The sequence below is a fragment of the Leuresthes tenuis genome, unplaced genomic scaffold, assembly GCF_036924035.1.
Source record: "Leuresthes tenuis unplaced genomic scaffold, fLeuTen1.0.hap1 SCAF_16, whole genome shotgun sequence".
In the NCBI taxonomy this organism is placed as follows: domain Eukaryota; kingdom Metazoa; phylum Chordata; class Actinopteri; order Atheriniformes; family Atherinopsidae; genus Leuresthes; species Leuresthes tenuis.
In genome coordinates, this window is record NW_027325370.1 from 9,282,101 (window position 1) to 9,299,821 (window position 17,721).

Below are 17,721 nucleotides of genomic sequence, written 5' to 3' on the forward strand. Positions count from 1 at the left end.
AGAATTTCTTCTGTCAAAACCCCAAATATTCTGTTGACCTTCACATGTGACAGAGATGAGCAGCAGTGCCCTCACAATTAATGCATTACAACCACTTCATGTGTACCACTGTGTCTTAAGAAATGACTAATACATTTAGAAGGAAATACGGACGTGATGCTCAGTGTTTGCATCACACACACATTTTTCAGATATTAGAACTACATCAATAATTTACCCTAAAATCTAAAGGTTGAGCCCCTTTTAGGATTTTTCTGGTTTTGTCAGAAAACTGAAAGCTTAAAGGGGACAGTTTTATAAGTTTTAAAGTTTTATTGTTTAGTTTATTTTTTTTAAAGAAGTGTTTTCTCATCATAGATTAATTGCATTAAAAACGAGGCCGTTAATGTTATATCTGACAGAATGCACTTAATGCACAACATAAACAATAAAGCATAGCAAGTCAAATATAGTCAGACGGATGTATTTTCTTGTTCCCGTATCATCTGGCTGTAGTAACATGCTATTACAGGTTTTTTTCTTCTTTGTGTGCAGCTACATAATCTAATGCTACTGTCGGCTCATTATTGCTGATAATCTTATCCATACACTAAAATTACCCTAATACGGTATAATTATGGGGAGGGAGCTGGGCAAAAAGAAAACCCTGTGGCTTCCTAATTGTTTGAGCATTTGATAAAATTGGTGAAATTACATTTCATATTTAAATAACTGATCTTTTGGAACAAAATTCACAGAAGACTTTAGGCAAGTCGTAGCAGGAAAAGCACAGGTGTAGTTTAAAAGAATAGAAAAACCTTTTTCAGGATTTGGTCATTTCAGTTAAAAATAAAACGACTGTTGTACTGGATCTTTGGTTTGTAACTGTATATAGTTTATTTAGATTTTGGGCATTTGTTCACTGATGATAACAGATATGATCTGTTTCAGAATTATATAATTATTAAGCAGCAAAAGTATTTTTTAGGCTACAGAGGTATAACGCGGCATATATGTGATTGAATTTGTTCATTGTGCCTTAGAATTGTGAATATTGAGCCTTTAATGTTCAACTTTTTCCGTAATGTACGCTGTGATATTAAGGCATGTGTATAATTGTTCCCGCCACTTCGCTGTTACATCTATGTTGTGGGAAAGTTAAATGTGCCTCACGGATGTATAATTCAGGATAAGCTGCTGTTGTACAAGCAAAATGGGTGAACCCCCTTTGTCATTATCCTCGGCTGTGATTGGAGCGTCTCACGTGTTGCAGTGACAGCTGTTCTTGTTATTGCCACTCGGGGTTGTTGGTGAGGAGCCCCCTCGTTGGGGCCCCTGTTCACTCTCAGTCTTCCGCTCCCTCCCTCCCTCCCTCCTCTGCTCTGCTCTGCTCGTTCAGTATTCAGAGCGAGGCGTCTGCAGCATTGCAATTTCACTCTTGTTTATTATGGTGCAGACATACAATGAGACATGAATTCCACATCCTGCATGCGTGTCCGCCTGTCTCTCGGTGTGTGTGTGCGTGCGTCTGTGTGCGCACGTGCTTGTGTGAGGTCGCAGCACATGCTCAGTAGTGTCTGTAGAGGAGAGAGCCGAGCTCGCGACGCTGTACGTGCTGGCTGAGGTCACAGCACAAGCTCAGTGAACACCTCTCCGGGAGTCAATGCGTGGTTCTCCATTTTGAGCACCTAGAAATAGGTGTGAGAGGGGGAGTTAGACCCGACGAGCTTTGTACACACAGTGTCACCACCCAACCTTAGGGCTCGATGTCAGAAATGGACGATTTGTTCAGTCCTCGGAGGTAGGTCTGCCATCACACGCTCGTGCTCTCTCGTGCCGTTATCGGTTGCTGCGCGAGTGCTCTTGTCTTATTTGTATGGTCGTATTCCAGCTGACTGACAAAACTGTGGTGTTTGCAAGCTGTCCGCGTCACTGTCATTGTGTTGAGCGGCTGTGTTTGTGTCGTGGGGAATGAAGGAGCGTGCACTTTGTGACGGTATCCCGAAGACGGGCATGCTGTTGAGCTTTCGGGGGTGTCATCGCAGCTCACATACCGCTGCGTGATTTCGCTGTCATTGTGGAAATACAGCTGTGTCTCGCACCTTTGACATACCTTATCACAGTATCAATTAAGGCGCAGTGTTTACAACTGATAAGTGTGCAGCCAGCATGGCCATATGACTGTCTGAATACCCGGAGAGGCTTTCCTCGCTCCCGTTTTGCAGCTCCTGTTTACAACCGGGACGGCGTGGCGTGTAAAAGCATTACCGAGGCGCCATCAAAGCTCAACCGGCTTTGCTTGCGAGCTGTGATTTGCACAAGCTGCTTGTCACAAGACTTAGTACCTTGAAGTTGAGACTGTCTTTGCTGTGCTGCAATTATGTCAGTGTGCCACAGTCTGGCGCTGCGATTGGCTGAAATTGATGGAGGGGGTGGAGTTTTCCTTGATTACACTCACACAAAGTTGAGCAGACTGTCACGTTGTTTTACAAGTAAGCTTGTAATTACTTGACAAGATTGTGTGGTAATACTCACTTTAACCTGAGCTTGAGCATGAAAACTGATCATCTTTTACATTGTTTACTGCTCTTGTCAGCCTTCTTTTAGCCTATAATTAACGTTATTACAGAGAACAACATTTGTGCACTTTGAGAGTTAAAGTTTTCCTATTTACAGTGATATTCACAAAACTGAAGTAAAAGCCTCAGAGTAATTTGCCTTTCCAGACGTGTTTATGAGGAGATAAAATCAGGATACATCGGTGGCACTTACACGGAACTAATCCTGCTAGAGCATGCACGTGTCTGCGTGTTCAGTTGGCTGTTTCTGTGAAAGTATTTCAGCAGTCTTAAAGGAAAACCCTCTAAGCTTCCCACTGCTATCTGTATTCTGCCTCATCTCTCAATACTCTTGTAGCATAAAAGCATGGCTGTCTTCAGACACACTGTTCTTTTTCTGGTGCAACCGTCCTCATTTGTCATCCTTACAACCTCCTGCCAAGCACACCTTGGACCTGGCCAGCTGCATGTTGTCAGAAACACATTTTCAGCTGTTTTGCTTTTTGCAGAAACACGGACAAGATTCATGCACACTCGGGGTATTGAGTATTTTCTTTTGTCTGGAGGCCTCACGCAGACATTCATTTGTTGTGGATAATGGAGTCAGATGTTTCAGTCATCTCATATAAATCCAAATTTATAGGACTATTCGACAGTAACAACTATTCGGAAAGTATCATTCACATGCTGGTGCTTTAAACTCAGTTTAAAGTAGGATTTAAGTCTGATGAAAGTGCTGCTCTATTCACCACTTTGGGTTCTTGCGGTCTGAAAACTTGTGGAGTGCTTTGCATTTAGTTTGTCTCATCCACTGAGAATGTTTGTTAGAAAATGAGATGGAGTGTTGCGACATGCTCTGTAGCTGTAGACGGTTTAAGCAGCGGTCATTTACTGTTGCCTAAATTTAGTTTTTGGACTGTCGATATCTAGCTATGTGCCAGCACCCCTGTCAGCCATAGTTGAAGACAGTATGGGTTACACCTCTAATCACCCCATCCTGTCGGAGAGGACGTTGTGGAGGAGTTCTATCAGAAACAGGAAAGGGGAGTTGGGTCAAATATGCGCCCGTCACAGGTTTGTGCAGGTCTGAGGGTTGGAAAGAGACCGGAGGGTTTTGGCTTCTCAAGTTTCCTCCAGGTCTCCGTGATGAAGTGCGAGCTTCTCTGGGTGCAAATCACGCTGACAGATTCTGGGCCTCTCCACGCTCTCTTGTATTAAAATCGGCGCTGTTGCCTAGGCAACAGAGGGAAAGGCTTTTCAGAAGGAACATCTTGTCATTTTCTTTAATCCACTGCAGCTGTAGAATCAGAACACTATTATTAAATTGCTGTTGCTATGGCTACTAACGTTTGTACCAGCAGCCGCTTCCAGAGGCTCTCACCCTGCATATCCAGAGCCAGCTCCCCCACCTCCACCTCCACCCCTCCGCCTCCTTTTAGAAGATTCTGTTTTATTGCTGCATCCATAATATCAGGCCTGCAAATGTTCTCTGCTCGGCTCGTAACACAGGAGCAGCCAAGCAGGAATATTCTCCTGAAATCTTTATTTGCCTCTCAGAATGACACACAATGTACTTGTCGCAATTGTGACAAACTTTCTCATAATGAGCTCCATGACTGACGGTACATTGTCCCCTTGTTCTGTATTTGATCTCGTCCTCATTGTAAATTCATAGTTTCTGACATTTTATTTGCTCTCTGCTTTTAAGCGTCTGTGAATTCTGATTGTCGTGTGAATTTCCTGTTTTCGTAGTTTCATTTAGCTGTTTCAACAGGCATAAGTTTACCGACAGGCCTTTTTTTTTTCACATAGCTTTGAACGAGTAAACATTTTGTTTCAATCTGCTGTCTTTGTCTCTTCCCAGACGACTAAACAGCACACAGGGGGAAATCCGAGTGGGACCCAGTCACCAAGTAAGTCACTGTAGAGCACACATGGGGGTGGAGCTGAGATACAGATATCAGACTTGTATGTTATCACCACACTGTCGGCTAACTCTTTCCAAACCTCCCAGTTAAATTTAACGTTCAGATCCAAACAACACGTGAAACATTTTGGCCGTTCAGCTGTAAGCATTAGTGCAACAAATCATTTAAGTCCACCAATAAGATCAAAGAAGTGTGGTTTTATTTGTAATGTTACTCTCGCAGCAGATGTTATTATTTAAAATGTATCACATCTAAATATATATATATCCACGTATAATACAGCTGAATTCCTGATAAAGCGCCTCTCATTCACATATTTTTCTTTTTGTTTTGTCAGACTGCTAAACTTGCCAGAACCTGTGCCTGAAAAGTGACCTGTTAAGATCATTTGTCTACTTCTTGTCGCTTAAAGAATTTCCAGACTGTTGCTGTGCTCTAATAAAATCCTGGTTTTATAACTGCACCTGAGAAAAGTCAACTTTTGCTGTGTTTCGGCCAAACGTTCATGAACGATGATCTCCCACAAAAAAGAAACAACTGAAAACACCTGTGAGCTGCAGAATGTCTTGAATGTTTTCTCACACAGTCCTCAGCGTAGCAGCATCAGACACTCTTTAATAACTTGATTCTGCATGTGTACCGATTGGAGCACTGTGGTCCAGTTAGATGGCGAGCTGTAACTGTAGCTCGACTCGACTGTGCGTCAAGGCATGCTCACTGTCTTACACTCATGTCAAAAGCTACTGTTAAAAAGCACAAAGATATCAGGAAGTCACATCTTTCTTTTAATAAAAGGTCAAATGCAAACAGTCTTGTACATCTGATCCACAGCAAGGACAAAGTCATTAGAGTAGCATACTTGTGTGTCAAGATGTTGAATCATTGTGACTGTAATTTGTCCCCCCCGCCACCACTCAGCCAAACAGCAAAAACTTGATGACAGGGAGTTGAAAGCTGATATTTTCTTCAAGCTTGTGAGCTATTTGCAGTGTGACACCATCTGTCCCTCTCTTTCTCCGCGGACCTAATTAGGCCAAGCTCCCAGAGCTGCAGCCTTTCCCCTCCCCTGGTGGCCAGGCCGTGACCGAGAAAGAGGAGCTGGTCTGGATGCCGGGGGTCAACGACTGTGACCTTCTCATGTACCTCAGAGCCGCAAGGTGAGCCCCGAGACACGCAGGAACCCACAAAAATCAATGCTGTTGCACAATACTTCACAAAAGAAACCAATTGAAAGATTTGAGTGTTATTTAAAAACAGTAACTCAACAAGTTGCCCCGCAACTTTGCTAGACTGACATCTGAGTGTAGTTTCCCAATATCTTAACTTCTAAAGAACAGCAGTGGCTTCCACTCACCACATTTCCAAAGATCTGTAAAGCAAAATGTCTGTCATTTCTATTCGCGTTACGATTGGCATTTTGATGTGACTTAATAATGTTACACTTCATCTGGAACGGTGTCGTGGGACAAACTCAGTCATCAGCGCTCCCTGAGATGTTTTTGTGATATGTTAACGGGTTTCTCTGGTATTTTGTCATCAGGAGCTGCAGTGTAATCAATCATTCAGTCAGTCACCGTGGCAGACAGCATTGCAGAAATTCCACTGAGGTCTATTCTTATCTGATATTTGGTTTTATTCTTGCCACTACTAAGTACAAAGACTCAAATGACCCCAAACTAAGCCACTTGCTTAACTGTAAAAGCTGCCGTAATTATAAATATTTGATCTCTTAAGTGTTTTTTCCCCAGAATTCAGTTGCACAAATCAAAATGAATGAAACAGTGATCAAAATACCTGTTGCAGCTTTACTCTAATTATTACAAAGTTGATGTTTGGTCAGTGAGGTGACCTCTTTGTGTGAATATTGTGCGTTTGTCACAGGCTGTTTAAACTTTTTTTTAGTTTTATCATGTTACGCGATCGGCCGTGTTGAATGCCAGAAGACGTGCACAGGTGGCCACGTGCGTGGTCTTAAAGTAACCCACCATTGTAACAGCACATAACTGCATTGTTTAGCATTTTTCTGTGTCCACAGGAGTATGGCTGCCTTTGCAGGCATGTGTGACGGAGGCTCAACAGAAGATGGTTGTCTCGCAGCCTCTCGAGATGATACTACATTAAACGCACTTAACACTGTAAGTAGCTATGCTACAGTTGGAACACTTCACCGCACCTAACAGAAATAGTTACACAATAATATCTGAACTGCTGAGATGTCGCCGCAGCTTGTAGCTGTGATTTAGCTGTGCAGAGGTGGGCGTTGATAAGGCCCCTGAGCCAGCCGACAGGCCCCCTTTGGTAAACCCAGCCTCAGAGGCTAACAAAACATTATGCATAATGAGAGATTTGTCCGTCACATTGACAATGAATGCAGAAGAATCAAGCACAACAAAGAGATTAGAGTCATCATAAACAGGGCATTTATATTCCGACTCTATAAACTGGAAAATTAACATAGCGAGCAGGTCGTTGTCTCTTGACCTTCGTCTTTATTTGCAATTCCAATGAGTAATGCTTGTTTATTCTCAGAGCAAGAGCTCCAGCGCTGCCTGTTTCACCCAATTGAATGTGACACAAAGCTTAAAGCTGCACAGTAATTGCCTTTGTCACTGTGTTGTGTTATATCCAGGCTGGTTCTCAGGTCTTGGCAGGCATTTCCTCTAATGCTATAAGATTTGCACTAACAAGTTCAGTCAGACCTAGATGTAGAATCTTTTTGTTTTGCATGACGACCCACAAAAGATGTGAAAAGAGCCCAGAAGTCGCTCTGATGTTGTTGAAGAAACTAGGCAGCTGGTTAAATGTTTTTGTTGCATTGTTTTATACTCGATATGCATGTGTTGATGCTTTTATTTTGGTTTTTCTCAGCTTCATGAGAGCAGCTATGATGCAGGAAAGGCTCTGCAGCGCCTGGTGAAGAAGCCGGTACCCAAATTGATAGAGAAGTGCTGGTCTGAGGATGAAGTGGTAAGAGACACCTTTTTTTTTTTTAATTATTATTATTATTATTACTAATTTGTGGAATAATTGTTTTATTTTTCATTTAAACATTAAACTATTCACTTTTCATGCTCAAAAAAGAAAAAGGTTGATATGTTCCTGCAGTTGTTTTTTGTTAGGATACTTGCTGTCTGTCAGAGCTGAGTTTGTGTCTTTAGAGGGAGCTGTTGAGAGAGAGAGAGAGAGAGCGAGCGAGCTAACACAGGGCTCTTGGCCCGGCCTCACACGGCATCAGTAAAAACACTCGTCAGTTTCCAGCTCCTCCAAGGCTCAAGAGCAGCTGCATCCTGTTTGTCACCCACAAAATAAATCTTTTGCATGGAAGTCTGGAAAGGGAAAGGATTGGGGGCTGGTAATGTTAGACTCCATTTGAATGTGGATGTGAATTTCACCACAGCTGCTGAAGGGAAAAATCAGAAAATGGCTGATCAAACACCACATCATGAGTGGGACGTAGGGGAATGGAAGTGCTGAAATACTCCATGTCAGAATGACAGAGCACTGCGGCTTTGGCTGTTATGTGTTGCAACGAACTCGGCTGCATGTTTGCCTACCCGCTCCCTTTTAAAGGGAACACCCCTGCCTGATTTTACTGTAGATCTTCACTCAAAGTGCTGCTGTTATTTATCCTCCGCTCAGGCAAATCATCCATTTACTCCTTTGATATTTTTTGTTACCCAGAGACTGTGTCATCTTTTGGAGAGCTTTTTTCCAACAACTTGTATCTTGTGGAACTGAAAGCATGCACATCACCACATTTGAATAAAGCCGCAGCCCAACGATGGACCACAATTAAGTGCTCCAGATCAATAGGGCTGCCCTCGACTAAAACCTCTCCTGATGGACCAGCAGTCACAGTTTATAACAAATGGTTCGCAACATGTTACACTCTTATAATAATTCATCCTTATCCGTTTTGTGGAATTTCTTTTTTTATTTAAAAATGTTGCAACATTTTTTAACAAACAATTACTTGTTGGACAGTCCCTCGCTGCTCCTCTGTGCTTCAGGCACAAAGAGCGCGACTCTGTGTCTGTTTATCACGCAAGGATCGAACAGGCGATGGACAAGAAGCCACACGACAGCTGACCAGAATGTCAGTATGAATGTGAGAGGAAGGTATTCTGGTGCTTCTAATCTAGTAACAACAAGCGTATGCAATAAATTCACGCAAAGCACCGACACCTCCTCTGCCCCACAAATAACCAGCCCATGAAAATTTGTCTCAACAAAAGATTTTATTATCGGCTAAAGTCGTTTATTAGGGGCCAGGCCTACAAATCAAGTCGCCCATTCTTTTGTGGACTAGTTATGAGTTTTCCTTCATTTATGCATGCATGCTGGCAACAGGCCGAACAGCTGCGTGAAGGTGATCGGGGGGGGGGGGGGGGGGGGGGGTGTTGATGGGAGGCTTTGTTGTGGCCGCAGTAAGTTCACTACATATCACTTGTCAAAGAATGGCTGCAGCAGCTTGACAGCAGAAGCTATAAATGACATGGTTCGGACGATAAAAAAAACTTCACTAAGTAACCTTTGATATTTGAATATATAAAAAAAATTGCAGTGTTATCCTAGTTATAGATATTATTGTACTAGAATTGATTCCAGAAGTTATATTGAACTTTTCTGCACAGACTAAGATGCCTTGAAAAGCAAAAGCTAAAAAGGATGTAGATGGTCTAAAAACCTGTGGATGTTTAAAAATCCATCTACATCATGCTATTGTGTGCCTGTAGAATCTATTGTCAGATTGAAATTTCTTTTATATTTACAATTAAGATAATTCAACTTTAGTTTTTTTAACATTTGTTTTCAAAGAATGGGGGGGGGGGAGACAAATATCCTTTTTACATAAGAATTCAGAGCCTTTACGATGTATTGGTCCATCCTACATCTATCTGTGGAGCTTGTTTTTACCACTTGAGTCCACCTGTGCCTATTTGAATTCATTGGACATAAAGATCACACATGCTCGTCTATAATAGTCTCAAAGGTGGTGGCGTGTGTCAGAGTGAAAACCAAACCGTGAGGTCAAGAGAATAGTCTGTAATAGCTGAAAGCAATTTGTCCGGTAAACACAGGATTGTGTCAAGACATTTCTGAAGCCTTTGAAGTTCCTAAAAGCGCTGTGGCCTTCATCACTGTAAAGTGGAAGAAATATGAAGCTACCAATAGACTTGATGGATCTGGCTGCCAGGCCAGACTGAGGAATTGAGGATGTGGTTAGATGGGTAACAAACAAGTTAATGGTCATTATGAATGAGGTCCAGACTGGCCTGACAGTAACCATTTCTTACCATACAGCTTATGACAGCTTGCTGTGAATTTGTCCTTTGCTTTAATGGTAGCATCATTCCCTGCAGATGATTTATCTGGGGGGAAAAGGGGGGGGGGGGCTTGTCGGGATTCAGGGAAAGATGAGCTGGGTTTCGTTCACCAGCTAAGCAAATCTTAAGCAATCTTCAGAAAAGTCACTAAAAAGATATGTGAATCACAGAGTCCGTGACGTTTGAAGCAAATACACTGGACTGCGTGGAGTTACCCAGAGGTGACAGTATAGGCCACGCTGCTAGTTGTTGAAGCTGAGTGGAAGAGAAGTAGTTATTCTTTCAGCTGCAGTGGACATCCACAGGAGGAAAATGGAGAGCCCCTCTTCAAGAATGACTTTAATCTCTGAGAATATCTGGAATATTTGCTCATACCTGGGAAGACGTCTGTCAGTCACATGAGTTAACGGCGTTCCAGCTCAGTCTGGAAACAGCTGTACGACTCATCCTTTCAATCTGTTTCAGGTCAGGTCTTTTTTAGCAATGTTGTCTCCATTCCTCCGAAAACACATCAAGTCTTCTTTGAACCGGGCAAAAAAAGTGAATAGATTTTCTTCACTGAAGTCGTCAGGTTCTTGGGCCGAGGTTCATTTTAGCAAGACAACGACAACCTCCGAGAAAACAAAGAAGTGACTTGAAGAAAAGTCTGGAAGTTATGAAGTGACCCAGTTGTAGGGATGGGGTAATTTTCAGTCGGATCGAAGGGAGGATCGTGATCTTTTTTTCAAATGGCGATCTTTAAGGCGATCTTGAATTAATTTAATGCCGTAAGATGTTAATAATAAGCCGATATTGTGGACTGCCGAGATGCATTTGTGCTTAATCTGGCCGTAGCACCTGATGAACTCAAGTGCCCAAATAAATTTGTCGTCCCCCTTATCCTTCACAGGCACATATTTTTTGCATAATGTGCAAATAGGTTGCGTTAGGTCTTTAGGCTCACTGTTGACATCCGGGAGAAACCTGAAATATGCCCACAAAGCCGATTTAGCATTGCTTTTCGGCACTAAATTGCTGTCAGCCATGTCAGCGGCAGGCGAGTCTTTTTTTCTAGCTGACGTAACTGCGCCCGCCCTCTCAGGTGATTGGATCGGCAATTGACAGTGGCCACGATCGAATGATCTGAAGACCCTAACCCAGTTGGAATCTGGATCAGAACATAGCAGAGCATCTCTGGAGCGACTTGAACGTTACGGTGTTCTGACACTCCCCATTTAACATCCTCATTAAATGTTTATAACAAGATGTCTGGATGAAACTTCCAAATGGAAGGCGGGCAAGGCTCATGGCGTCATTCCCAAGAAGAATATTATTGTTTCTCATTTTAGGAAAAACAAATAATTGCATCTATTTTAAGAAGATTCAAAAGCAAATAAGTAAAACTTGAAACTTCCACTTGCCGGCATAGACACAGGAGCTAAACATGCTCATGAAACCACTAAACTGATCTTGAAAGCAGTGAGCGCTGCCCCTCTGTTTGAACTCTGCTTGGGCTTCCACAGAAATTAGACGGTTGATTTTTTTTTTTCCAAAGAAAGATGATATGCAATCTGATTGGAAAAATGCCACGTGAACTCCGGTCACACTCGTAAGGGCGCATTTCTTCGTGTACTTTCACCGTTACGTAAGTTGACTTGTGGAGCTGTCGGGGGGTCCATTGCACGGTCTCGGCCATGTTCAGAGCCGGTTGCGGTTTGTGTCTCCTGGTGGAAGCAGTCACGCGCTCCACTTGCCCCACATTGTCCTCAGGATGGAGGAGGCAGTGTCTTGACTCAGGCCTGTCAAGGACATGGCTCACAGTGATCTGATCACCACTTGTGCCTTTTCAGCCCTGCAGCCTTGAGGGACAGGTGTAAATGTAGCTCCAACCTTGACGCACTTGAAGCCAGCCATGCTGCTCCTTATTTATTTATCACCCTTCCGTCTCACCCCTTCTAGGACTGGCATCATTATTCCTGCCTGCTCTTTTTCATCACATCTGTTCTTCCAGAGATATGAATAAAAGTGACAGTGGGGGCCACTTAAATGACAAAATCAGCCTGTCTGCAGGGTCACTTGTCACCTTCCCCTCCCCCTGTGACATCTCTTGCCCCCATCTCTACTTCTCTTGTCCTCTCTTTGCCTGCAGCTGCTGCCACATAACATATAATACTGAACCATGTCTCACCATCATTTGATAATAATTTTACTTTTTTCCCCCCTCCCCACAAGGATAGAAGATCATTTATAAATCATTTCATTACAGTGCAGCAGGAAGTGCTGACAGGAAAGACAAATTGTGTCATTCTGCCCCTAAACAATCTTTTAGTGTCATTATTAGAACAACTTTCACACACTGAAAATCCATCATCTTTAAACGAGCACCTCTCGAGCCATATGATGTGCGAGTTCAGCGATGACTCTAAATGACACCAAAGAAAACTCTCATGCATTATTAAGTAGGTAAAATATAAAACTATAAATACATAATTCATAGGAAACATCAAGTGCACAGCTTTAACCTCTGTGTAGCTTTTATGCAGTTGGCTGTTTTGGGTAGAGCAGTGGTTGATTTAACCAAGGAGGAGGAAACCGGAGGAAATGTGATCTGTTGTTGCTGTTTGGTGAAAACAGTTTCAGACAGTCATACTGAGAGCAGTCCTCTGTCTTTTCTGACAGAAAAAGAAGGCAGTCCCAGTGCGCACCGCTTTTTTTTTATGTATGCGTTTCATCAGCTGCCAAATCAATGCTAACAGCCACCACAGTGCTCCCATCCCATTCTTTTGATTGTGCAGTAGTCTCCACGGCAAAAATCAACCATTTGATATCCAGAACTAAAAGCACATCTAGCGAAAAGCTGACAGGTTGCGTCTTTTTTTGCCATTATTACGTGTTTCTCCCGTTACAAAATGGAAATAATGTTGCAACTGAGCACTTGTTCTTGTAATAAACCATGATTGGCTGACAGGATAAAATGGATTACTGTGGACACGTCATCTACTTTTCAGTCTAATATATTTATTATGCAAAACCTAAAACTTAAAATTTTGCTGCTGTGGATTACAGATTTTGTTAATGGTGACATGATGTGATGCCTAACTTTCACGTGTGCAGATATCATAAGCCTCATATCGTTTGATCTCATTGTCGGAAATGAGTTAATTTCATTATGAAGTTAATATTTTTTAGCTGCAGTGTGCACCCACCAGACCTGCAGACAAGGCGAGGGTGATCAGAGGATTCTTGGGAAAAAAACCGACTAAAATATCCTCACCTGTGGCTGCTGTTATTCCTGATTGTAAATGAGTGGTGCTAATATTGCATCGGCCAACAGGAGGTGCCATATAAACAATCAAAAGCAGCAGCAGCAGCTGCAGCCTTGCTGTGTGTCGCCATGTCAGAGTCAGACGCTGATCTATGACTGCTGCAGGGCGGGAGGTCTATTTCTCAACCAGCTGCACCGTGCCGTGGCTTATCTTCGACTGTGTCTTTAGCTGATGGATGACTGTACTGAGGCGGGGGGCTGTGAGGGAGGCGAGAGAGGACAGAACAGTGGCCCCCCAGTGGTAGAACACAAGCATACAGAGTGGAGACACAACACCGCACTTATTAAAAAAAAAAAAACACTGCCTTGTATTTCTGGCCTACGGGCTGTAATGTCATCAGTGTTTAATCACATTTATGCTACAGTGCCAGCAAAGTTTTTCTTTTTTTTCTGTTTGGGGGTGTGGGTTTGGTAACTAAATAACGGACAGGATGGGTGTGTACTGGAATTTCCTGTCACCTTTTGTGTCGGTACAAGCTGCAGAAAGCAGTGGTTGTTAGTTTGCCTTCCAAAGGTCATGTTTTCAGTGGTCATATTCATTACTGAGTAAATATAAAATCTGCTTCCTGTCTGTTACAGGAAGGCTATAGCTACAGAGAAGTATTATTTAGGTTTTTGAGTTCTGAAGGCCATATTTCAGCTTTAACATTAGCACACCTTTTGGCAAATCTAAACATAGATTGCATCTTTTCGTATGTTGTCTGTGCAGAGAGGATGTGGGTAGTTAAGCGTCTACCGGTGCGGTTCTCCTTATTCAAGGATGTTGTGATTTCCTCTCAACACTGTGGCCAATCTTATTATGAGCTGATATTTCATAGAAGATGGTGGGTTTTTTTCCCCCCTTCGGTTTCGGCGTACTTACTGATTGTCCTCGGCCCTCTGTGTTTATACACAGCAGTCTCAAAAAGGTCAGCTTTTAACAACAAGTCGAGTATAATGACTCCATATTGGGTGAAAGTAGGTTTGTTTTCCCTCGGACAGTCTTGCGTCAGTGTTTTCACAGATTGACATTTAGTGGGAATTATGTTCCATGTGGGAGCTTGCCCTCTTTTTGTAATCATGATACCATCTTTGTGCCTGTGTCCACATTATATTAACCAGTTTTACAACTCCCAACAATCAGCTCTCAAGCAGGATGTGCGCACACACAACAATGGCCCATTGACTGATTCTTTTCTGGTTCTCCTCCTCCTTTTATGTGACTCCTCTCCAGCCTCACAATGGCGTACTGTTAGGCTCTGAGGGGAAACTTGGGGAGGGTGAAAAGCGCCAGCTCTCTGGAACACACTCAGAGAGAGAAGCCTGTTGTTTCTGCACAGCGGATGGCCATTTGGTAGCACTTCCACTCAGCTGCCACCCCCTCCTCCCCTTTCTGCCTCTCTCCTGCTTGCTCTGGCTCTCTCAGCCCCTCCTCTGCTGCTGTGTTGCCTAGCAACCGAGGGCTGGAGCAATCGGAGCAGGGGCAGAGCGATTCAGGGAGCAGATTGGCGGATGATTTATTAGCTGGGCTGGAGAGCAGTGAGCCCAGGCAGCTGAAATGGAGCCTTAAACTGGAGCCGACATGTAGAGGGGGAGGAGGGAGCCAGCGAGAAGAAGAAAACTGAAAGGAGGAGGGAGGGGGAGCAGGCACACAGCTCCACTGTGGAGATGAATGCTCGGGCTGAGTAAATAGTGCAGTTGGGGAAATGTAATTAAGGTGACATAATTAGGACAGACACAGGCTACATGAGAAGATCTAATTGATTTTTAACATAGTAACCCCAGAAGCTCAGGTATAGATGTGTTCACATTATGGCAGCTAAAGAGATGTCATGGAAGTTTATCCTCATCCCATCCCCTCATACTGAGACGCACCTCCTATATTTGTGGATCCTCAGGCAATTTTTCAAATATGCTCCCTGAGAAGAGTTTGCAAGCTAATATTTCAGACAGATACACACCTGGCTGTATCATCACCTGTCGAACAGGGCCTGTAGTGTTGAACCTCTGAATCTCTCCAGCGGTGTACCACCGGTTATGTTTTGGAGTGAAGTTTGAGTGACAGCGTAAATGGTAATCTGCCCTTAACCCCTCAAGTGGTTGGAGATGGGTTTCACATGTGGGGAGGCTGCATTAGAGACTGCTCCATCTACTGGCTAATCAACCACTCCGCTGTCAGTGTGATGAATGCAAATTAACCGCTGTCCCGTGACGCTGGTGGGACAGGCCTTTTTGTTCAGATGTCAGCAGAGAGGGAAGAGCATGTGGCTGTTGATTAGGCCTCTCATGTTTGATTGTTTAGTCTATACTTTCAATCTATACTTTCTGTTTTCACGGTTACACCCTAGAACTGCACAACCTGAGGCTGCCGTGGTTTGTTTTTGACATGAGGATATCATAACTATAGTGATTCATTCCAGTTGGTTAGATAGACTTCTCCTTCTTGCCCCCCCCTGGTTTATAGTTGTGTTTTGCAGCTGGCGTTTTACTCCTGTAAATTTGGCCTTTGTTCCTCACAAAGCTGAATATGTAAACAATCTGTGGTTACATAACGCACTGTAAACGGCATGGAAAATGAGGTCTCAAAAACACACGAGAGGCTCCATGTCTGGTTTTCCCTCTCACTTGTCTCCTTCCTCCATGTCCAGGACCTTTCTCCTCACAAATTGTGTCAGCCTGCCTCCCCTCTCAGGCTGCCAGCTAGTTTTTCCTCTGTGTATGCTCACCCCAGGCTCTGAATGCATTGAAAGGACTGCTTTAGTTTCCTCTTAGGGCAGCTATTTTTGGTGTGTTTTTAATAACAAACAGAGGCTTGGGTTTTTTTTTAGGTTTTTTTTTTTAAATGTGAGAGTAGAGATGAGAAGCCTGCTCTTTCAGTGTTAGAGGAAACGAGAACAGGCTGAAATGAGCACTGTGCCTCACACTAACATGAAGCACACAACTCCACTTCAGGTTTTCCAGCCTGCTGCAAACCAGAGGCTCTCTTGCAGAAAGATCACATGTAAAGCCTTCCCCTTTGTAGTGGAAGAGCAGAGAGTGACAAGCTATTTCTTTCTTGTTAAGAAAAAAAATCGCTGTGCTGTCGGAGACGTTGTGGATTTGTCCCCAGATTTTTTTGCCAGCCCTTTACCTGTGGCTGGACGTAGAGATTTGTGCTGCACTCCCCGTGGACTTTTCCCTTCTTTTTGCTGGAGTTACTTAGTGGAAACGGTTGGCTGAGATCACTGAGGAACGGGGCTCGCCTCTGGAGCAAGAAAGTAAATCTGTTGGTTGTCTGCTTCGCTGGTTATGAATGTTTTCAGCCGTCGCTTTTAATGGCTCGCAGTCTGTGGCTCTTAAAGGAGAAGAAATTTATTCGGGCTGTTTAGATTTTTGCTGTTATTTCTTTCTGGTGTTGTTTTTGATCTCATTAAGGTGAGGTGGCATGTTCACATTCACTTTTCATGTCAGATTGAAGCCCATGTCATGAAGTAGCAATCTCTGTCATCTCTGTAGTTCAGCTCCTTTCTCCCTAATCAGAATATATGGGTTGATTTTGAATCTTGACATATTTCTTATGAGTCTAAAATTGTGCAAAATGGAAACTGTGAGACATTTTTATTTTTTCTCGCTTTTCAACACTCAAGTTGAGGTTTTGACATCGAACTTTTCCTGGTGAGACTTAACAACACGCTCTCCATGTCTGCTGCGTATGTTTTCATATCATACTGTATTTGTGCAACTGTTTTCACAGCACATAAAAAGACGAGCTTAATCTCGGCGTCTCTCGCTGCCTTACTTGTCATTTCCTCTCTCGTTTTGCCCTGACATGGCTGTGTTTGCTCGGGTGTTTAAACTGCTACACAGGTTTCTAAAACACACATCAAACCTCTCCAACCACAGACTGGCGATATGAAAACAATGTTTTTTTTTTACCTTGATGCTCAGCAGTAACTTTATGCCACCGCAGTTAAGCTGACTCCACTTAAAACTAACTTGTCTTTTTTTCTCTCTTTTTTTCACTCTGTGAAACATTGCAGAAGCGCTTCATTAAAGGGTTGAGACAGTTTGGCAAGAACTTCTTCAGGATCCGGAAAGAGCTGCTGCCCAACAAAGAAACGGTAAGGTCATTTAGCTCTCTGTGTACAGCTGTTTCTTTCTTTCTTTTAACACACAAACGCATAAAATGAGGAACATGCTTGAAATTACTGGAGAGCTCAAACAGTAAAGCATCTTCAGTGTGTTATTTTAAACAACTGTTTGGGGTTTTGTAACCAGAGGCCTTGTTGATAAGAAGCGTGAGCAACACTCTTGCATTATTATCAGACTTTATGGTAAAAGAAACTTGTTGTACTTCACTGGCAACAAGTGAAGTTACCTGCAGAATATTAATCTGCACCCTCTGATAGAAGCTAGTAAATAAGTTGTGATTTGGACCTTTCTCAGGCCTGGGAAGTAGCCTGCTTGTTTGTGTTACATAGCAGCACTTCACATTTGTTGCTGTTTATATTCTCGTCTGTTTTCAGAATTGTAAACACTTAATGACTGATGGGGCCAGATTTAATTCTTAATTTCTTAAACCAGAAGTGATAACTTCAAAGACCGTTTTTTACCAAAGCCTAATAAATCAGTTTCGCTTTATAGGTTCTGTAAATATGTTTGGAGAA

The 17,721-nt window shown here is 43.0% G+C and overlaps 2 protein-coding genes across 4 annotated transcripts in view; one reads left to right on the top strand and one right to left on the bottom strand.

The window, feature by feature from the left end:
- spsb1 (splA/ryanodine receptor domain and SOCS box containing 1) overlaps positions 1–17,721 on the bottom strand; it is a 225,925-nt gene that overhangs the window by 155,615 nt on the left and 52,589 nt on the right. The window lies entirely within an intron of this gene.
- Positions 1–17,721, top strand: part of rerea (arginine-glutamic acid dipeptide (RE) repeats a) — an 88,776-nt gene that overhangs the window by 54,454 nt on the left and 16,601 nt on the right. For 2 of the 3 annotated variants that reach the window (XM_072366558.1, XM_072366560.1), the window contains exons 7-11: positions 4,402–4,450; positions 5,498–5,622; positions 6,501–6,600; positions 7,334–7,432; positions 17,095–17,175. In XM_072366558.1, coding sequence (XP_072222659.1) covers positions 4,402–4,450; positions 5,498–5,622; positions 6,501–6,600; positions 7,334–7,432; positions 17,095–17,175 — 454 coding nt within the window. Of the gene's footprint in view, positions 1–1,622; positions 1,781–4,401; positions 4,451–5,497; positions 5,623–6,500; positions 6,601–7,333; positions 7,433–17,094; positions 17,176–17,721 lie in introns of those variants that run through there. The other variant, XM_072366561.1, reaches the window with a different exon arrangement.